Source organism: Jaculus jaculus, chromosome 2, assembly GCF_020740685.1.
Source record: "Jaculus jaculus isolate mJacJac1 chromosome 2, mJacJac1.mat.Y.cur, whole genome shotgun sequence".
Classification (NCBI taxonomy): Eukaryota; Metazoa; Chordata; class Mammalia; order Rodentia; family Dipodidae; genus Jaculus; species Jaculus jaculus.
This window is the reverse complement of record NC_059103.1, coordinates 117,932,778-117,955,880: the sequence shown is the minus strand read 5'-3', so window position 1 is coordinate 117,955,880 and position 23,103 is coordinate 117,932,778. Positions and strand designations below refer to the sequence as shown.

At 38.3% G+C, this 23,103-nt stretch overlaps 2 protein-coding genes across 3 annotated transcripts in view; one reads left to right on the top strand and one right to left on the bottom strand.

Annotated features, from left to right (window-relative positions):
* The window catches only part of Cfap299 (cilia and flagella associated protein 299), a 550,827-nt gene that overhangs the window by 453,994 nt on the left and 73,730 nt on the right, over nucleotides 1–23,103 (top strand). For both annotated transcript variants that reach the window (XM_045144386.1, XM_004653380.2), the window contains exon 4: nucleotides 21,187–21,329. In XM_045144386.1, the coding sequence (XP_045000321.1) occupies nucleotides 21,187–21,329 (143 nt within the window). The remainder of the gene's footprint in view (nucleotides 1–21,186; nucleotides 21,330–23,103) is intronic.
* On the bottom strand, nucleotides 15,841–16,839 carry LOC105943745 (28S ribosomal protein S22, mitochondrial-like). The gene has a single exon (XM_045142756.1). It carries the CDS (start codon nucleotides 16,837–16,839, stop codon nucleotides 15,841–15,843), a length of 999 nt encoding a protein of 332 aa, XP_044998691.1.

The following is a 23,103-nucleotide window of genomic DNA, read 5'->3' as shown; positions in this document are numbered from 1 at the left end:
TCTCTCTCTCTCTCTCTCTCTCTCTCTCTCTCTCTCTCTGCCTCTTGCTCTGTCTGTTGCTCTCAAATAAATAAATAAAAATAAACAAAAAAAATTTTTAAAATGAAGCATGGGTGTTAAGAACTATTTTAATGGCGTGCTCCCAGAAAAAGTCTGCCTGGGCTAGAGTGAGAGCCTACTTTGAAAAAAAAAAAAAAAAAAAAACAAGAACAAATACAAAAGAAACTTTTTCTATGCAAACAAATATAAACTTGGTTCTCTAACTCACTGTCTCATTTACAAATCATAGCTGCCGCTATGGGATTGACCTTACAAAAGTAAAAAATACACATGAGCATGTGATTAAGGAGTAAAGGAGAAAAAAATGTTGCTAAATACACAAAAGTCAAGGCTCATCTTGTACAAGCCTTACTATTCCAGCTTCACAATGTTGTGGAAGGAAGAGCAGAGAACTGGGCACAGGCAAAATTAGATTTGATAGAAGGAAAATGAGGTAACTCTGACTTGATTTCTTCTGTCAGAGGGTAAATAGCTGAATATGAGAAAATAATATTGTTGAAGGTGTATACATCAACCCCTCCCAAAATCAGTAGGGGTATAGGAGGGTGGGAAAACATATTAGGGACAAATATTATACAAGGGTTGAGGGTCCCTTTAAGTTTATGGTTATTAAACTTCAAGAAGACCATATATTATAGTGTTATTTTAAAGTCCAAATTTTATTATTATCATCATTATTATTATTTTTCATGGTAGATTCTTGGGTAAGACAAGATGACCCAGAATTAGTATGTGATTTTAGGCTGGCTTCAAACTCATAGCAATCTTCCTACCTGAGCGTGGATTAAAGTCATATGCCACCATGCCTGGCGTTTATCTTTCATTCTATGCAAAAACAGAGTGTCTAGTGAAATACTGCTTCAATTTTTCCATAAATATGTAGAAGAACTTAAGCAGAAAATTTCACATGGAATGCATATGAACATTCATGACACTAGGAGATGGAATCTATGCTAAACAAATTGAGGAACAATCACAGAAAGAGGTAATGCAAAGAGACACATAATGGCTGAGTAGAATAGTAGCTTCTGGATTAGTCGGTGCTGAAATAATTACTGGTCTGGAGCTTCAGTGTATGTGAAGTAGAAAGTGAGGGAATGAAAGTCTAAGTGGCTCAGTCAGGCTGAGGATGGAGCTTAATGGGTAGAAGCTGTCCTAGCATGCACAAGCCCTGGGTTTGGCCCTCACTGCTGTACAAACCAGGTATGCTGGGGCAGACCCCAAATCCCAGCACTTGTGAGATAGACACAGGAGGGTCAGGTGTTCAAGGACATCCTTAGCTACATAGCAAAGAAGGAGTCAGCTTGAGAAGCATGAGACCCTGATTCAAAAACAAAAAGAAAAAGCGACTATGAAAAGAGCATGCTATATTTAAGGACAAGATTTTGAGATTGTGTGGTTAAACAAAGAGTATATGCTCGTTGTCCAAAAGATAGAAAATTGTACTCACTTGAAAACAATTTGTATTGTGTGCACGAGTGTGCTTCTGTAGTCACTGTTTTTCACTCTTCCACCCATTTACAGATGGTATGTGGTTTAGCCACTGTGGCAGTATTACAACTAGTGGTGCAAACTGTACTGGTTATTTCTCCTCTTCAGAATTACCTTGATATTCTTAACCATTTAAAATTCGGTTGCTTGAAACTTCAGCATACATTTTATAGTACTTGTGCTTTAGTAATATAGTCCTTCTTTTTAGTTTTCTAAAGATTTGTCATCAAAAATACTTGAAGAAATGTTAGTTTTTTTTTTAATTTTTATTTATTTATTTGAGAGCGACAGACACAGAGAGAAAGACAGATAGAGGGAGAGAGAGAGAATGGGCGCTCCAGGGCCTCCAGCCTCTGCAAACGAACTCCAGACGCATGCGCCCCCTTGTGCATCTGGCTAACGTGGGACCTGGGGAACCGAGCCTCGAACCAGGGTCCTTAGGCTTTACAGGCAAGCACTTAACCGCTGAGCCATCTCTCCAGCCCAAGAAATGTTAGTTTTAATGAAAAACATTATGGATGTGAAGCTTGGAAATAGTGTAAAAACTGGAAGACGGGGAAGGATGCTGCAAGACACTGTCTTCTGTGTATGACATGGTTTTGGAATTGTGGAGACGTAGTAGCTGTGACTACCTGTGCAAGATCTGCCCCTCCATTTTTCTGTGATCTTTGATGGAGTTTTTAAAGTAAATTAATGGCCTATATACAAATATGATTTTGTTTTCTCCTGTCTAATACTTACAACTTACATACATCAAAACATTTATGTTATTCATATTATTTTAATTTGCTAAAATTTCCAGAGTATTTTGGATTCTAATGAAGAAGGCAAAATTTCTGAAGTTATTATTATCTGGTGGTTTGATTCAGGCATTCCCCATAAAATTGTGTTCTGAAGCTAGGACCCCAGCTGGTGGCAATTTAGGAATTAGAGCCTCCTGTGCACAGTGGATTGTTGGGAGCAGCCCTATGGTATTATTCTCAGCTTCCCCTTGCCAGTGTTTGGCAAACTCTCCTACCGCTGTTGTCCACTTGATATTGGCCAGGAGATGACTGCTCATGCCATCAGTCTTCCCTGCCATCATGTACTTTCCCTTTGAGTCTATAAACAAAAATAAACTCTTTGTTCCCACAAGCTTCTCTAGTTTGGGTGATTTTGCCTGCACAACAATGCTAACTGCAACACTAAAGTTGGTTCCAGGAATAGGGTTGTTGCTGACTGTGGCTTTGGTTATTTGGAACTCATTTGAGGAGTATAGAATGATTCAAATCCTAGACCCAAAAGACTCCTTGCAGTGCTGTAAGTACAGCTTGATGGACCATTCTGGTCAGAGTTGAAAGACATGAATACTTAGACAGGAGAGAAAGAGCTTTACCTGGACTGGGCTAGAAACAGTTTGTGTGAGAATGCTTGCTGTTATGCCCATGTCCTCAGAACTTGTGCAGTGTTACATTGCATAGAAATCTAGTGATGTGAGCAGAGGGATATAACACAGAAATAAATAGAATATTAGGATTGAAACTGTTGCCCATTCAGCAACAATTGTTTGAGAAATTACAACCATTGAGATTGTGCCAGCTGGTCTGTCTGCATTGGGACAACAAGAAGAAGTATGCAGACTCTTTTGAAGGGGTCTGAATGCTGAAGGAATGCCTTGTTCCTCAAAGTAAGCTTTATTCTCCCCTAGATTAATAAATGGGTAGCCCACCTGGTCCTATGGAGTATAACAAATTCAGGAAAAAGAGGGCCATGGTACATGCAACATAAGTTTGTTTTATGGAAACGGCCATAGGCAGTATCAAGCTGGCTTGTTGTTTACCTTCATGGAGGCCTGATGGAGCCATGAAGATGGACCTTGGGTGGTAATGGAGTCACAGTGGAGATGCCAGAAGCAAGGGATCACTGTCAAGGCAAGCTGCTAGCACTGAATGAAGTTTACTGGGACTGTGAGTAGCCTATCAGAGGGGTGGAATTGGAGCTCCAGAGACTCATGACTGGTTATAGAGATCAAACTTTGAGATTTGTCACTGGTTAGGATTTTCAGACTTAAAGTTCCATAGCTTGATGTTTGCCCTGATTGTTTTAAATCTTGTATTGGTTCAATATTTCTTTGCTCTGCCTAATGCCAACTTTTGCATTATAAATGTTTATTCTGTGCTATTATGGTTTTTCTTTTTTTTTTTTTTTGGTTTTTATTTGTTTTGTATTATGGCACAGTTAAAAGTCCTTTGACTATGGGGATGTTTGAACATCACTGGGATTGGTAAAAAACTATGGGAACTTTTAAACTAGGATGGACTGCATTACATTTTACATAATGTATGGTTATCACTTTATGGGGGCCAGGGGCAGAATGTTGTGATTTCATTCAGGTATTCTCCATTAACTTGAATATTTTGAATGCTAGGTCCCCAGCAGGTGGTGATTTGGGAATTGGAGCCTCCTAGAAGCAGTGTATGATTAGGGATGGGCTTATGGGTGCTATAGCTACTTCCCTTATAAGTGTTTCACACACCTTCTTGCTGCTATTGTCCACTTAATGTTAGCCAGGAGGTGATGTCCACCCTCTGCTTATGTTATCCATTTTCCTTGCCATTATGGAGTTTCCCTTTGAGGCTATAGGCCAAAATAAACCCTTTCCTCCCACAAGCTTTTCTTGGTCAGATGTTTCCTGCCAACAACACAAAGTTAAAGACAACACTGTCCTAATAGGTACTACAAAACACAAAAACAAAAATTCACCTCAACCATTTCAAATATGGATAGGTCTCATAAACTTGAGACGAAAATTGAAATCAATATTTCCTTTTAGGAAACAAATCTTCAGTTAATACAAAACAAACAAGCCATCAACATGCAATATTCTTACAGTTCTTTAAAGTAAATTACAGGCTGGAGAGATGGCTTAGCGGGTAAGTGCTTGCCTGTGAAGCCTAAGGACCCTGGTTCAAGGCTGGATTCCCCAGGACACATGTAAGCCAGATGCACAAGGGGGCACACGCATCTGGAGTTCACTTGAAGTGGCTAGTGGCCCTGTCCCCCTCTCTCTCTCTCTCTCTCTCTCTCTCTCTCTCTTTCTCTCTGTGTCTGTCACTCTCAAATAAATAAATAAAAATGAACAAAAAAAATTTATAGTAAAAATTACTGTTGGCTACACAATGGCAACCTGATATGCAAACAGAAATAATGGTTACTGTTTAACAGAATAATGATTTTTACAGTAAATATGTTTTTCTAAAAGTAAACATACCAATTTGGAGGGAGCCAAAATGGCCATAATTCTTCACCCAATATACCTTATCTACATGACTTTTGGCAGCTGCTTCCACCAAGGGAAGATCAAGTTGCTGCTCCCTTCCTCCTGAATCTGGGCTATGTTACAACTTACTGTGGCTAACTGGAGGTGAAAAAAAAAAAAAAAAACTGATTGTTCCGAGCTAAAATCTCCAAGAGAAAATAAGAAGGGTTTCAAACAACCATGGAGAAGTAGAATATATGTATCCAGACTCAACTGACTTAGAGGACATAGAATACAAAAATAATTTTCAGTACTGAAATGTCATAAAATAACTAGTCTCAAAGAAATTTATGCTGACACTCCTTTTAAAATGTTCAAAAATAAGTGTTCGTCCCTTGAGAACTACAAATCTATTAATAAAATAATTTCTGAAACAAAAGATTCCCTAAAATGAATGATTCTGAAAATCATTCCAGTGTTTTAAAACCCAGCAGATGAATACTCCTCCATTTATCTCTGTCAGAAAGCACAGGCAAAGTGTCTAAGGGGAAGCCCCACCTTAGCTGTTTGACAGCCCTCATTCCTGAAATGGATGTTCCACCACTGGCAAGGCAACCTCCCACTTTGCTTTGGTTTTTGTGACTTTGGTTTCACAGTCCTCAAAGTCCCAGACTGATGTATAAGGTTTATCTCACCTCATTAGAAACTGGCAAGAAAAATCAGGTAACACTTGTTCTCAGCTTATTACAAGTTTATGAATTTTTATTGTAACCCACTTGTGGGAATAGAAAAGCAGCCAAAGATGTAAATAATATATTAATGGTTTAAATTTTACTTTAATTCATCTTCTTCCAATAGGCAACAAGTAATGAGGACCTTAGTGTTCATTCCATAAGTCTTTTCAAATAACATGGGTTCACTTTTGAGGTCACATACTATGTCAGTAAAATCTCATATGCTCCCTAGTGTCTCTTGGCCCCACTTTAATATTAGAAATAAACAGAGCTGACAAAGTGAGACTGGAAATTCACTTTATTAGATTTCTATGGAAGGGGGCTTTTATTCAAATGGAACTCAGTGTGTTGGGGAATAGGCATAAAATAATGAAATTAAATTCAAATGTATATGATATTAATCCAATAATTTTATCCACAAGGACTTTGAAGAGGAACAAAATAAGTATTTGCCTAAGGTAAGCACCACGCATTCCAGTTAGTTAGAATCCAACTCATTCTGAAACACTCAAAGATATGCCAACACATAGACTATAATAGCTCCATCCAAATTTGGTAGGTTTTCTTTTACAAAGGTGACATATGTATTTATTGTAACTCATTGTTCATACTGTATTATGTAGTCAACAAATATTTCTGTTTACAAATTACTGTTTCTTTATTTCTGTGAATTTTTTAAAATTAATTTTGTACTCAGTGAATACAGTCAGGTTAGCACCATTGTTTGCCTCCTCCCTGTCCTCCCCCCTCCCCCTGGCCCTTCCTTGTTGGGGTATATGGGTCATGCATTGTGAGGTTATCCCTCAGTTATGGGTAGGAGGAAATGTCTCTGTGTATCATGACCCAACGTTTGGCTCTGACACTCTTTTCACCACCTCTTCTGCAAGTTTTTCTGAGCCATGTTGGGTTCATTTTAGGTCTGCTTCAGTAATGAGGTCTTGTTGGCCTCTGTGTCTTCAGATATCTGATTTGGTAAGAGTTGATTGTTCTCTTTGTCAATCTGCTTCACCCTTATGCTGGTACCAGGTTCACCAAGAAAACAGCAGCCCTGCTTGCTTTGCCAATTATTCTTAGAACTGGGCCGTTTTGAGGTATGATGGGGTGGTTCTCTCCTTAGGCCCTGCGTCTATCTGAAAAAGAGATTTTCTGATAAAAAGTAAAGTTACCCCTAGATAAATGGGATAACCTTATTTTTTTAGAGAGAATTTAATAGGTGTAGGCCATCTTGTAGCCCACCATTAGTGGTAGCCTGATAATGGAGAACAGGCTCATTTTTGGATCTGGTTCTGACTTGTTTCCCAACTCCAGCTATGGGTTCTGTTCCACTGAGCAGATCAGTTAGTCAAATCAAGAGCAGTTGGTTTCCCACCATGGCTGTGCACCACTATTGCACTTGTGTGAGCATCATGACAGGTAATTTGCTGCTAAGTAGGTTAGATCATGAGTTGCTTGGACAGATATTTGCCATTTCCCCCAGTCACCCATATAGCACCTTCTGGCACTAGACACACTGATGGTTTGAGGACTGACTCTCTTCTAGTTTCCAGCCATGTCACTCCATGTTATGTGTCAACTGCATATGGTGTCTCAGCAGTAGGGTCTTACCAATAACCTTTGGTGGGTCATCAACTACTCTGAAAGAAATCTCTCATTCTTTTTAGGAAACTTGTAGGTCTCTGTGATCAAAAGCTCATAGTGGATGATAGCAACCTGCTGGTACTGGGAGTTATAGGCCAGTGCCCACAAAGAGAAGGAAGAAAAAGATAAGTAATATAAAAGAGTTAGAGAGAAGAAGGAGAGAGAAAGAGAGATAGACAAAGAGAAGCAGTAGAAGATTAAGGTCAGTGTTCATTGTACACTCTCCAGTGCCTTGTGGCTCAGGTGTACCCTCTAAGGGCCTAGTGAAGGTTCGACCATTTGGACAGTCATTTAGGATGTAAAATTTTATGGTACCATTGCTGTTTGGGTCCATATTTGTGCTTCCCACCCCCTCCTTTGTCCTCCTCTCCATCCCCACCCACTCTGTTGTGCAGTTCTCGAGAATCTTGCTGGGTATGTCAACATCTTGGGTAGATTCAGGTTAGATGCTATAGATGAGTGAGACTATGTGGAGATTATAATTTTGTGATTGGATGAGTTCACTGAGATTGATTTGTTCCAGGTTCAACTGCTTTTCTTCAAATTTCATTGTGTTGTTTCTTACTGCTGTATAGAATTCCATCATGTAGATATACCACATCTTAGTTATCCATTCGTCTAGTGATGGACATATAGGTTGATAACCAGCTCTTAGCTATTATGAACTGAGCCGCTATAAACATGGTTAAGGAAATCTCTCTGGACTGAAGCTTGGAGGTTTTAGGGCACATGCCCTGTGAGGGAATAACTGGGTCTGTTGGTAACTCTATAGTCAACTTTTATAATTGTCTCCATATAGCTTTCCAAAGTGGATGAGAGTTCCTACTTCTCCACATCCTCATCCACCTTCTTTTCATTTGATTTTTTAATGTTTACTATCCTTACTGGGGTAAGGTGGAATCTCATAGTTGTTCCCTGATGATTAGGGATGATGAACATTTTCTTAAGTGTGTGTTTACCATTTGTGTTTCTTCCTCTGTGAACTGCCTGTCCAGCTCTTTGCCCCATTTTGTGAGTGGGTTGTTTGACTTTGTATTGTTTAGGTTTTTGAGTTCTTTGTAGATTCTAGAGATTAGGCCCCTGTCAGTTGAATATTCAGCAAATATTTTCTCCCATTCTGTGGGTAATCTAGTGGCTTTGTTATGGTATGTTTGTTTGTGAAGAAACTCTTCAGCTTCATGTGATCCCATTGGTTGAGTGATTGTTTAAGATCCTGTGCTACTGTGGTTTTGTTCAGGAAGTCTTTTTCCATTCCTATATCATGGAAAATTCCTCCTATATTTTCTTCCAGTAGTAGTCGAGTTTCTGGTATTATATTGAGGTCCTTGATCCATTTGAACTTGAGTGTTGTGCATGGTGAGATGTGTGGATTAAGTTTCAATTTCCTGCATATGGTTATCCAGCACCATTTGTTGAAGTTGTTTTTTTTTTTTTTTTTCTAGCCTATATTGTTAGGACCTTTGTCAAATATTAAGTAGGTGTAGTTGCTTGACCCAAAGTCTGGGTCCCCAATTATATTCCATTGGTATATACTCCTGTTTTTATACCAGTACCATACTGCTTATTATTATGGCTTTGTAATATAGCTTTAGATCAGGTATGGTGATGCCTTCAGAGGTATTTATTTTGCTGAGGATATTCTTGGATATGCAAGGTCTTCTTCCATATGAAATTTGAGACCATTTTTTTTTTCTCTCTGTGAATAGTAATGCTAGTATTTTAATTGGAATTGAATTAAATGTGTATATTGCCTTTAGGAGGATTGCCATTTTCAGACTGTTAATTCTGCCTACCCAGGAGCCTGGGAGGTCTTTCCATTTTCTCAAGTTCTCCTGAATTTCTTCTCCAATGAGTATTTTGGGCATTTTTATCGAATATCAGGTGGCTATAGTTACTTGGGCTTACATCTGGGTCCTCTATTCTGTTCCACTGATGTACATGTCTGTTTTTGTGCCAGTACCACACTGTTTTTTTTACTGTGGCTCGGTAGTATAGGTTAAAATCAGGTATGGTGATACCACCAGCCTTATTTTTGTTGCTCAGTATTATTTGAGATATTCAAGGTTTTTTGTGATTCCAAATGAATTTTTGGATTGTTTTTTCTATTTCCATGAAGAATGCCTTTGGAATTTTGATAAGGATTGCATTAAATGTGTAGATTGCTTTAGGTAAGATTGCCATTTTCACAATACTGATTCTTCCAATCCAGGAAGAAGGGATGTTTCTCCACTTTCTAGTATCTTCTGCAATGTCTCGCATGAGTGTTTTAAAGTTCTCATTGTAGAGATTCTTTACTTCCTTGGTTAGGTTTATTCCAAGGTACTTTATTATTTTTTCTTTTGATGCAGTTGTGAATGGGAATGATTCTCTGATTTCATCCTCTGTGTGTTTGTTGTTAGCATATATGAAGGCTACTGACTTCTGTGTATTTATTTTGTATCCTGCTACATGGCTGTAGGTTTTGATCAGCTCTAACAGTTTGCTAGTAGAGTCTTTAGGGTCCTTTATGTATAGAATCATGTCATCTGCAAATAATGAAAACTTGATCTCTTCATTTCCAATTTGTATCCCTTTTATGTGTGTCTCTTGCCTTATTGCTATGGCTAAGACTTCCAAAACTATATTAAATAAAAGTGGGGACAGTGGACAGCCTTGCCTTGTTCCTGATTTTAGTGGAAAAGCTTCCAGTTTTTCCCCATTTAATAATATGTTGACTGTAGGCTTGTCATAAATAGCCTTTATTATATTGAGATATGTTCCTTCTATTCCCAGTCTCTGTAGGACTTATATCATGAAGGGATGTTGGATTTTGTCAAATGCTTTCTCTGCATCTAATGAGATGATCATGTGATTTTTGTCCTTCAACCCGTTTATATAATGTATTACATTTATAGATTTGCGTATGTTGAACCATCCCTGCTTCTCTGGGATACAGCCTACTTGGTCACGGTGAATGATCTTTTTGATATACACTTGATTTCTGTTTGCCAATATTTTGTTGAGAATTTTGCATTTATGTTCATGAGGGAGATTGGTCTATAATTTTTTTTTTTGTTCTATCTTTGCCTGGTTTTGGTATCAGGATGATGCTGGCCTCATAGAAGGGGTTTGGTAGAATTCCTTCTTTTTCTATTTCCTGGAAAAGCTTAAGAAGCAATGGTGTTAGCTCTTCCTTAAAGGTCTGGTAAAATTCAGCAGTGAATCCATCTGGGCCTGGGCTTTTTTTAGTTTTTTAGTTGGGAGATATTGATAACTGTTCGTATCTCCGTATTTGTTATAGGTCTATTTAAGTGATTAATCTCATTTTGATTTAATTTAATTAGGTCATATAAATCAAGGAAATCATCCATTTCTTTCAGATTTTCATACTTTGTGGAGTATATGCTTTTATAGTATGTCCCTATGATTTTTTGAATTCCTCTGGAATCTGTTGTGATGTTATCTTTTTCATCTCTGATTTTATTAATTTGTGTGTCTTCTCTCTTTCTCTTAGTCAGATTTGCTAAGGATTTATCAATCTTGTTTATCCTTTCAAAGAACCAGCTCTTTGTTTCATTAATTCTGTGGATTGTGTTTTTTGTTTCTATTTCATTAATTTCTACCCTAATCTTTATTACTTCTTCCCATCTACTGATTTTTAGTTTGCCTTGATCTTCTTTTTCCAAGGTTTTAAGGTGAAGATATTAGGTTGTTTAATTGCGACCTTTCTAATTTCTTAATATAGGCACTTAAGGCTATAAATTTACCTCTTAGAACTGCCTTCATTGTGTCCCAGATATATGTTGTGTTCTCATTTATTGTTTGACTCTATAATTTTTTTGATTTTCTTCTTGATTTCTTCATTGACCCATTCATCATTTAGTAGTGTATTGTTTAGTATCCATGATTTTGTGTATGCTCTATAGCCTTTCTTGCTACTGATTTGTAGTTTAATTCCATTGTGGTCAGATAGAATGCAAGGAATTATTTCAATTTTCCTGAATTTGTTAAGATTTGCTTTGTGTCCTAATATATGGTCTATTTTAGAGAATGTTCCATGTGCTGCTGAAAAGAATGTATATTCTGTAGCCTTTGGATGAAATGTCCTGTATATATCTGTTAGGTCCATTCCTTCTATGACCTCATTTAGTCCAGATGCCTCTCTGTTTATTCTTTCCCTGGATGACCTGTCAATTGATGAGAGTGGGGTGTTAAAGTCACCCACCACCACTGTGTTTGGTGTTATCTGTGACCTTAGTTCTAATAGTGTTTGTTTGACGAATTTGGGAGCCCCCATGTTAGGTGCATATATGTTTAGGATTGTAATGTCCTCCTGTTGGAGTGTGCCCTTAATCAATATAAAGTGACCTTCCTTATCTTTTTTGACTAACATTAGACTGAAGTCTACCTTGTCAGATATTAGGATAGCAATACCTGCTTGTTTTCTAGGCCCATTTGCTTGAAACGCCATTTTCCAACCTTTCACCCTAAGATAATGTCTATCCTTTGTAGAAAGGTGAGTTTCTTGGAGACAACAAATTATAGGATCCTGCTTTTTAACCCTTTCTGCAAACCTATGTCTTTTCATTGGGGTATTGAGGCCATTGATATTAAGAGATATTATTGAAAGTTGTGTATTTATGTTTGCCTTTTTTTTTTTTTTTTTTTTTTTTTGTGGTTCCAGTTCTACCTGTGCTCTCTTTTGTTAACTAGTATTTGAGTATTGCTTGTTTTTTCTATGTTCCTTATATGTGTGCTTTTCCTTTTGTTCAGCATGGAAGATTCTATCAAGTATTTTCTGTAGAGCTGGTTTTGTCTTCAAATCCTCCTTTAACCTGCTTTTGTCATTGTATGCCTTTATTTCTCTGTCTATTTGAATGGATAGCTTTGCAGGAGAAAATAACCTTGGTTGACAGTTGTTATCTTTCAGAACTTGGAATATATCACTCCAAGCCTTTCTGGCTTTTAAAATTTGTGTTGAATAATCTGCTGTAATCCCAATGGGCTTGCCTTTGTAGTTAACTTTATTTTTCTCTCTAACTGCTTTCAATATTTTTTCTTTGGTGTGTGTGTTTGATTATAATGTGGCAAGGATAGGTTCTTTCCAAGTTTTGTCTGGCTGGGGTTCTAAAAGCTTCCTGTATCTGCATTGGTACCTCTTTCCCATTTGGGGGAAATTTTCTTCTATGATTTTGTTGAAGATGCCTACTAGGCCTTTGGAGTGGAATTCTTCTCCTTCTACTATGCCCTGAATTCTTATATTTGATCTTTCCGTAGTGTCCCAAATATCTTGAAATTCCCACTCATACTTTTGAGTTTGTCTTTCTCTTTGTTGGACTGTATTAGATCTGCCGCCTGGTCTTCTAGCTTAGATATTCTGTCCTCTCCCTCATCCATCCTACTGGTGAGATTTTCTATAGAGTTTTTTATTTCATTAACTGTGTTCTTTATTGCTAGTAATTCTGACTGGTTTTTCTTTATTATTTCTATTTCCTTATCTATGTCTTGTATTGCCTTCTTTATTTCATTAAATTGGTGTCCTGCATCTTCTTTGATTCCTTTGATTTCCTCTTTGATTTCTTCTTTGATTCTTTTGATTTGTTCTTTGACCTCTTTGAACATATTTACAATCATTCTTTTGAACTCTTTCTCAGGCATTTCCTCTAACTCGTTCTTACTGGAGGACATTTCTGATGCATTAATACTTTTAGGTGGATTTATATCATCTTTCTTTTTAGTGTTTCTTGTGTTATAATGTATATATTTTTGCATCTTGTATTATGTTAAATCTTGGATTTTCTAGCTAGCGGGTATTCTTAGTTGTATCAATTGATTTGATGTTATATATTTTCAGGGTAGGAGCTTAAGGTGTTAGGTGTGGCTCTTAAGACTCTCAGAGTATTGACAAAGGTGTTCCTAGGGGTTGAATTTCCCTGCTATGGGAGTATTCAAGTAGGCTGAGTGGAATAAAATACAGGTAGATTCTAAAATTTAACTAAACACTATATACATTCAATCAAAAACAGCCCCAAATATGTATGCAAGAGCAGTTATTATAATGACCAAATCCTCTAACAACAAAGAGGTTAATATTTCTAGTCTGTTGAGGGATCCAATTCAGCTTGTGACCAAGTGATACCCTTCACTAGTGCAATCCCAGTTACCTTGGATGATTTTGGACTCAGTCAAGTTGCTGCCTGTGTCATTGGGCTGCTGTTCTGATTTCTGGAGCTGGACACTGGCTTTTCCTGTGGGGCAAAGTGAGCCTGGCAAGTGTGGCCCTGCAGATCAGCACCCCTGCTCCTGGAACTGCTGCTGCTAAAGCTGCCACTGCTGGGTCTGTAGCCGCTGCTGCTAAACCTGCTGCTGGGCCCACCGCTGCTACTGCCTCTCCTGCTGCTGCTGTAGCTGCCAGTGCTGGAGCCACTGCTGCTGCTGACGCTGCTGCTGCTGTGTCTGCTGCTGCTGCCGCTACTGGATCTGCTACTACTGGGGCCTCTATTACCAGTGCCAGAGCCACTGATGTTGCTCCCAAACTCTGCTCCTGTTTGGGTCCCGCTGTTGGCCCAAGTTGGCGTGGCCGGGTTGGGACCTCTCCTCTGTTCACTGGAGCTGGGCTCAGGCGGTGGGGGATGGGAGGGAGCCGCAGCTGCTCTGGATCTCTTGCTGTTCCACATGTTCTTCTACCTAGCGGTCTGCTCCTCTTTTGCTCACTGCTGCTCTCCCTTCACGTTTCCTGAGTTGCAGAGAGTGCCGGTGTGAGGGGAAGCTCCTGCACCTGGCTTTTCCTGTGGCTGGAACCGAGTCTGGCAGATTTCTGGTGCGCCACCGCCGCCGTAGTTGGCAGAGCTGCTGGGGCTGCTTTTGCCAGCCTGTGTGGGCTCTGGATGCTCTGGATCTCTGCTACTTCTCCACTGCCACTTCAATTTCCTACACACCTCACTTTTTAGTAAAAGTGTGTATTTTGCTGAATTCTTTTAGTCTTTTTCCCCCCTAGGCTGCTTTGACGTGTTACCTATGCCACAATCTTAATTGGAAGTGTCTCCTGAATTTCTTTTTGGAATATTTTTATGTTTTCATTGTATAGATCTTTCACTTCCTTGGTTAACATTAATCCAAGGTATTTTATTTTTTTGTTGTTGCTGCTATTGAAGATGGGACAATGTCCCTTATTTCTTTCTCTGTATCTTTGTCATTGCATATAGGAAGACTACTGATTTTTGTGTATTGATTTTGTATCCTGCTAATTTTCTGAAGAAGTTAATCTTGTTCAAAAGTTTTGGGATGGAGTCATATAAAATCATGTCATCGGTGAATATGCTAACTTAACTTCTTCCTTTCCAAGTTGTATCCCTTTTATTTCTTTCTCTTGTCTTATTGCTTGGGCTAGGACTTCCAGTACTATATTGTAGAGCAGAGGTGAGAGTGGACACACTGTCTTGTTCCTGATCTCAATGGGAATTCCTCCAGTCTCTCTCCATTAAGTATTATTTGGGCCTTAGGAGCTTTGTATATTGCCTTTATTATGTTAAGAGATGAACCAACCATGCCAATTCTCTCCAATGTTTTGATCATGAAGTGATGTTGTATCTTGTCAAAAGCCTTTTCTGCATCTATCAAAATAATCATGTGGTTTTCATGTTTAACCTTGTTAATATGGTGTATTACATTACAGATTTCCATATGTTGAACCACCCCTGTGTTCCTGGGATGAATCCCACTTAATCAAGGTGGATAATGCTTTTGATGTTGTTACTAGATTCAGTTTGTGAGGATTTTGTTCAGGATCTTTGCATATAAGTTCATCAGGGAAATAGGCTGGTAGTTTTCTTTTCTTGTGGCATCTCTGCCTGGTTTTGGAATTAGGGTGACCCTCACTTCATAGAAGTAGTTGGGGAGCTTTCCTTGTTCTCTAATTGTGTGGCACAGTTTGAGAAAAATTGGTTTCAGATCTTCCATGAAGGTTTGATAGAATTCAACTGAGAAGCCATTTTGTCCTGTACTCTTCTTTTTGGGGATGTATTTTATTACCTTTTCAATCTCAGTGAGTGTGATAGGATTGTTTAGAATATTAATCTGCTCCAAGTTTAGCTTTGGTAAATGGTATGTGTCCAGGAATTTATCCAATTCCCCCATATTATCCTGTTTTGTGAAGTAGAGGTTTTTGAAATAAGTCTTGATGATTTTCCCAATTTTACTTATGACTGTTGTGATCTCTCCTTTTTTATTTCTAATTTTTTTAATTTGTAGAGTCTCTCCTTTTTTTTTTTTTTTTTTGCCTAATCAAATTGGCCAGGGGCTTGTCAATTTTGTTCATATTTTCAAAGAACCAGCTTTGTTTCATCAATTTTCTTAATTGTTTTCTTAGTTTCAAATTCATTAATTTCTGCTCTGATCTTAATTATTTCTTTCCATCTGGAGCTTTTTTGGGATGGTTTTTTTTTTTTTTTTTTTTCTTTTTCAGTGCCTTTAGGTGGATGGTTAGGTTATTGATTTAGGATCTCCCTGTCTTTGTTATGAAGGCATTTAGTGCTATGACTTTTCCCCTGAGAACCACCTTCATTGTGTCCCATAAGTTTCATATGATGTATTCTCATAGCTATTCAATTCTAGAAATTTTGCAAGTTCATTTTTTATTTAGTCCATTACCCATTTATTGTGTTTTTGTTTTTTTAGTATAATGAAGTGTTTTTAATGATTTCAGGAAGCTGCAGAATGTCTAATGAATGAGTCTTGATACATCTGCAGTGTTAGTTCTATATATGCTCCTCTCTGGGCTTCAGTTTTTGCAAAGACCTTAATCAAATTTGCCCCTTCAGCAGCCTGCTCTTTGGCCTCCTGAGCTGACTGGCCATCAGGATGGAGCATGTGATACAGCTGGACCAAGCTGGTAGCATCATTGATCAAATCTCTCTGAATCTGGTCAACAAGCAAGCCATCAATCTTCTTCTTATTTGGAAAATACCAAGCTATTCCACCAAAGTGTCTTGTTGAATGTAAGAGGTAGTACTTCCCATGTCTGTTTATATCTTCATAGGTCTGGTGATGAAGCTTGATATAATCAGCAGAATCTGGCTCAAACTGGGCAACACAAAGATTGAGGATATCAACATGTTGATCTTTGCTATACATGATCTTAAGGTTTTCTTCCTTGAAAATTACTGGTGTCAAAACTCTACAACCTTTCTTTGGAAAATAAATTTGTATCACCTGATCATATTCTTCCCAAGAGGCTTTATGAAGTGTGCCATTTGGCTCTCTCACAACAATAAAACGCTCCCAGTGTGGTACATGATATGATATATCAGTAAAAACATATTTGTTCATTTCTTTTCCTTCCAAAATCTTATCTTCAGCTAGCACATCATCTATGGGTGTTCGCTGTTCCACAACCGGTGGCATTTTTAATTGTACTTTAGTGACCTCAACTGCCTGTCTGGTAGCCTCTTCCAGCTGTGCCTGGTTCATCAGCTTGTAGGTTGGTGACTTCAGTTTCTGTATAGCTGGCATAAAAGGTTTATGCAAGTCCAGGCCTGTCATCTTGAAAAGGATGCTTTGGACTTCTTCATCCATAAATGTAGGTTTCTTCATCTCTGCACTACTAGACACTGCTGCCTGAGAGGTGAGCCAGTGGTGTGGCAGCCTGGCATCAAAGGGCCTGGACAGCATCTGCAGCAGAGTGAAAGGCTGGGGCTGCATTCCAGCTGGGATACAGAGCCACTGTGAGCCCAGCAGCCGCCTCCACAGCAACACATGGGTCCTGAGGGCCACCAAGATGACCCTGGGCCTCTCCCATTTATTATTTAAAAGTGTGTTGTTCAGTTTCCAGTAGCCAATGGGATTCTTGATGGGTCTTTTGTTGTTAATTTCTAGCAATATAGCATTGTGATCTGATATCATGCAGGAAATTATGTCAATCTTCTTAAATATATGGAGACAGGCTTGGTGACCTAGTATATGATCTATTTTAGAGAATGTTCCATGGGCTGCTGAGAAGAATGTGTAGTCTGTGGATTTGGGATGGAATGTTCTATAGACATCTGTTAGGTGTAAGTTGATCTATGGTTTTGTTGAGCTCTCGTACTTCATTGTTGAGTTTCTGTTTGGATGATTTGTCTATTACTGATAATGGTGTATTTATGTCCCCAACCTTTATTTTTTAGTAGGTTTTGTTTTATGAACTGTGGTGACCTGGTGTTTGGTGCATAAAGATTTGTGATTGTGATATGCTCTTGATGGATTGTTCCCTTGATAAATAGGAAGTGGTCGTCTTTGTTTCGTTTTTATTATTTTTTTGTTTGAAGTCTATTTTATCCTATATTATTATAGCTATGCCTGCTTGTTTGTTTCGTATTTCCATTTGCTTGGAATATCATTTTCCACCCTTTCACCCTGAGGAGTTGTCTGTTTTTAGTAATGAGGTGGGTTTCTTGAACACATCAGATTGAGGGATCTAATTTTCTGATTCACCCTGTTAGCCTGTGTTAAGGCCATTGATATTTAGAGCAAGGACTATGAGGTTTGATTTGATCCTTGCTATATTGTGTTAGTATATGTAGTTTGGTGTTTTCATAGACTTTGAAGTGTTTTGTGCCTTCTCTAAGTTTGGTTATTGTGATCTGCTTCTTGTCGGCATTTGAGGTTGATTATTTGATTGTTTTGTGTGGAGAATTTCCTGAAACATTCTCCATAGGTTTAGTTTTGTGTTCATATAATTGTAAAGCTGAGTTTTGTTATGGAAAGTTTTTCTTTCACCATTTAATATGAGTGATACTTTTGCTGGGTAAAGTAGTTTGGGTTGGAATCCATGAATAGTTCTATGTATAGTTTCCATCCCTCTGTCAAGTTCCCTTTTCACATCATTTTCTGATTTTTTTGATGTTTCTTGAGATTCACCCTTGCATTTCTTTATGTATTCATTTAGTATCACCAGCTGATTTTTGAGGTCCTCTTTTTTTCACTCTCATTCATATCTCTTAACTGTCTTTGAATTCCTTCCATTTTCTTATCCTATAGGTCTAGTCTAGTGATGGCAGCATCCACACGATTATCAGTCCTTTGTGGCTTTCCTGCAAGTTCTACCAGTAGCTTGGTCAGGGTTGCATTGCTCATAGCTTCATATTGGTGTTCTGATATTAATGTCTCTTCTATATTTTGATTAGAGACATTCATTGTAGGACTGGGTGATCCTACTGGATTTACTTGCATTTGATTTTTCATGTTATTTCTTTTGTGCTGTGGTCTGCCCATCACAGTATGGGCAGGAAGAGTAGTACTGTGGTCTCTATGGGCAGGGGAAGTGGTGCCTCTTGGGGGAGTAGTCCTGAGCTCACACTTGGGTGGGCAGATCAGCCTGAGCTCTGGCATGGAGCCGGCAGATGGAGCAAGGGTTTGATTAGGCCTGGGCCTGAGCTGTCATGGGAGAATGGGAAGAGAGAGCCTGAACTCACACGTGGGCAAGTGGAATTGGCCAGAGTTCATGCGTGGACAGGTGGCCAGAGTGGCAAGTGGGCAGATGGGTGGAGCAGGCTGAGCTCACACAGGTAGACGGGCAGTGTGGGACTAAGCTCATGCATCTACCATTGAGCCTGAACTCCTGTGGGCCAATGGGCAGAGCCGGCCTAGGTCACACAGGGGCTGGGGTAGTTGGGCAATTGCCCTTGCACAGTGGGGCAAGTGGAGCTATCCTGGCCTGGGTACCCTTTCCTGCAGTAAGTGCGGGAGTATCCTGAGGCTGGGGCTATGGTTAGGGCAGCTGCTTGGGGGGATTAGGGGACTGATGGGCTACCCAAGAGTGAGGGAATCAGTTGATTCTCTCCCCACCCCCACCCCACACCCTCCCACTGGTGGTTTATTAGAGATTGCTCTCCCTTGAAAGACCCAGTGAATGCTTAATGCCTTGCCTTTCCTTTCTGGGGAGGTGCGGCAGGACTAGGGGTACACCATCTTGACCAGAAGTCAAAAATTACTATTTCTTTGACTGCCATTCTTTAATTTATGCTTGATTTTGTAAGCAATAAATATCACTTCCTTTTACCTGAAATACATTCACTAGAATTTCTCTGAGCCCCATTATAAAGTCCGCTTGCTTGGGGTTTATGGGGGTTATGGTTTATGGATTGTTTGCTTTAGTTAGGATATCGTGTTAATCTGTCACAATACTTTTTTCCCCATTTGGGCCAACAACCTGCTTTGAATCTTTCTCAGCACAGTGCATTTTGCCCACAAGAGACAAGCAGCAAGAATAAAAATGCACCAGAGAGACTGTCTCATTCCATCATCTTTCATTTGTGACTTTGCTCATCATATGCTTTTGTAGCTTCAGTAGGAGACATGAAGCTTTTCAGTCTTCTAGCTTAACAGAGGACAGCCACGTAGTGAGCTCACTGCTGCAGAGACCTACAAGGAATCATCCAATGACAGTGGAAGAGAAAAATGTGTTCTTCTGGGTACCAACTTATAGAACTTTGCCATGAATTTCCAAAGTTGATCTAAGCTTAAAAGCCAATTCAAATGTTTCCACTTCTTGTTTTATATTTTTCTCTTTTCCTTAGAGCTTGAGATGAATGGCTGTAGACTTTATACTCTGGGGCTCTGTGCTTCCCTGTTTCCTCTGGGACCTTTCTACCAGTGTTCCCTTTTCTCAATAGGCTCATGTCTACTTCTTCACATGGCCTGCTTCTCATCCCTCACATCTTGATTTAAAGACTGGACCTCCTCAGATTTTTCCTTAGTACCTGAAGTAGCCTTCAACACCTACGTTTTCTGTAGCTAATCACCTTTTCCACTGCTTTGTGTGCCAGGGCCTCATGCAGCTGCAAATGAACTCCAGACACATGTGTTACTTTGTGCATTTGGCTTTACTGGGGAAATGAACCTGGGACATCAGATTTTGCAAGCTCAAACCTTTAAACGCTGAGCAATATTTCCAGCCCTGAGAAATATCTTAAAGAATGCAGCTTGGGCTGGAAAGATGGCTTAGCAGTTAAGGTATTGGCTTGCAAAGCCAAAGAACCTGAGTTCAAGTCCTGAGTACCCACATAAGCCAGATACACAAGAGATGCATGCATCTGGAGTTCATTTGCAGTGGCCAGAGGCCCTGGCACACCCATTCTCTCCCTCTATCTCCCTCTACTTCTATCTCTCTCTTTCTGTGCTTGCAAATAAATAAATAAAAGAATATAGCTTACTTTATAAATTTAATCCACAGACTTAATTTTGTAAAGGGATTTTTAAAGCAAAATTTACTACAATGAACATTCATTTATGTCTCTATAACAGAAAATACATAATAATTCCATTGGACAAAGAATATAACAGTTAGAAATATGATCCTGGGTTTGAATATCATGTGTTCCATTTAGTAGCTATGAGATTTCCAGCAACTCAACATTTCTGTTTCTCAATTTTGTTATACAAACATCATGACCATAAGGAAGACAGCAACATTAACTTAGAAGTAAATAATATATCTCAGACACTTACAATGTAGTTACCTCCATGTTGCTGAGAGAAAACATTAACCAAAAGTAGCTGATAGGAGGAGAGTTTTGTTTATATTTACAGTCTCATGGGGAGGTTCCATTTTTGGTACGGGAATGTTTGCTCTGTGCAGAGGTTGGACATCAACTCTGTCATAGTAGGTGGAAAGCGGTGGCAGGAGAATGAGCCAAACTCTTCCAGGCTGGCTATAACACCCCTAATGTCACCCCCAACAAAATACTTCCTCCAGCAAGGCTGCATTTCCCAAACTGCAATCACCTAGGAACCAAGAATTCAAAGTGCATGCATTTATGGGTGACAACTGATTCAAACCACCACAACTTAGAAAAATGTTTTCTAGGAACACTGGTAGGAGTCACTATACTATTATGCACCCTAAGTGTATAGTCATAAGTTCTATAAGTTTCCTTACCTGAGAATTTAGTAATACATCATTGATCGAATAGTTGGCACATATTATGCTTAGTAACTGTAGCTCTGTCATGCTTATGTACTCAAATGATATATAGTCATTTTTTCTCCTCCATTCTTCTTTGTTACCAGTCTGTAATCTTCATTCGTGATAAAAATCCTCATGGACAAGAAATATCAGGATATATTGACTATGCTGCCAGATTGAAGAATGAAGATTTTGAAGTATACTTTAACGGGAAAAAAAAACTTCTTCCAAGGCCCTCAGACATGAGGTAAATTATACAACAAGACTTTTACCTTCAGGGATTACAAATTTTTATTTGATATTTTAAGTTGTGCCAAGAATGACACTGTGCATCATGTAGGAATGTGACAACTGACAATGAGAATATGGTCAACATCTGCAATGGTCAGGAAAGGACAAATCAATGCCACAGTTATCAAAAGCTATACAGGGAGGCAGGGAGAGTTAGGGATCTGTTGATCAATGTTAGATATAAGTAGTTCTGATATGTTACTGAATAATAGGGTGACAATACATAACAGTAGTATAATGTACTGTTCAAAAAGATAGAAGAAAAGATTTTGGTAGTTTTCATTATAAATTAATGATAAATGGTCAAGGACATAGTTATGTTTAACATGATCAAAACACTATGCAATGTATACACTTTGAAATGTATTAAAATATTATATAACATGTCACTAATATGTATACTTTATATAATGTAAATTAATGATATATTTAATTAGTAAAATGATGTTAAATGATAAAAAAATCTAGACATTGTCTCAGAACTCTCTTTCTCCAGTAACATCCTCAAACTATAAACTTTTAAAAACATTAGACTGTATTTCATTTCTGGCTTTATGTTATCACAAAAATCAATAGATCATTTCACTTGAAAACATAACTGTCTTGGTCTTTGGTAACATTTTAAGTCATCATAATGTTATTATATCTGGGCAAATGATTTCTTAATCTCATCTGAAATCTAATTAGTCCTCATTCATTTTTCATTGATTTCCTCAAATTTTTAGTTTGTCCAATTAAAATGGTCAAGTTAGGTGAATGGGGAGATTCTCAGTGGATATAGCATTTGCCATGAAAGCATGAGGACTAGAGTTGGACCCACAGGACTTAAATAACTGTTGAATCCACAGGGCAGCCCACCCTTAGTCCCAGCACTTTGGACACAGAGACAGAGGTCCCTTGAGCAAGCTGGCTAGTCTGGGTTCAGGTGTGAGACCCTGCCTCAGTAAATAAGGTGGAGAGAAATCAAGGAAGACATGCAATATCAACCCATGTGCATATAACACATATATATCTGTACACTTACACATGTAAAAGAAATAAAGTTAAAGGATGTTCAATGCTTTATATCAAACACTCTTTTACTTTAAAATAGTTCCGTCCTCTTCACTTTATCTTCTAAGCTACTGATTTGTTGGATAACCATTTGTCTTACATTCTCAATTTGACTGTTGTTTTCATTGCTGTTAGTTACAATATGTCTCTAGCTTCCTGTTTTCTGTGAAATGACATTATTAAATGCAGCATTTTTCCAAGGAAGAACTTTGCATTTGTGATACTCTGGACCTTCTGTGGCATAACTGTAGATTGACTTTGATTGATGGGCTCAGGTAGTATCAGTCTAATTATCCCATTACCAGCTTCCCATCAAGTCTCACTCAAGGATTTTAATGTCCATTGATGAATGAAATCTATCTATCTATACTTTAAATATATATATGTATATGTATATATATATGACTTCATATGTACTATACATATATTTATTATATAGTATTATATATAATATATACTTTATAGAATATATATATATATAAATATATTACACAATGGTAATTTTCTAATTAACTTTGCATCTTTGAGGTAGAATTCTTTTACATTTGACAGACTTGAAATATAACTGATGTAGAAAGACAAAAATAATGATTTCATTATTTTCTTTAATTTATGAAAAAAACTAACATCACAGAATAATTATAGACAATACCAAATTGCTCCTCAAAGTGGTGACA

Coding starts and splice junctions, on each gene's coding strand:
- LOC105943745 (XM_045142756.1), bottom strand. CDS start 16,839: ATGCAGCCCCAGCCTTTCACTCTGCTGCAGATGCTGTCCAGGCCCTTT.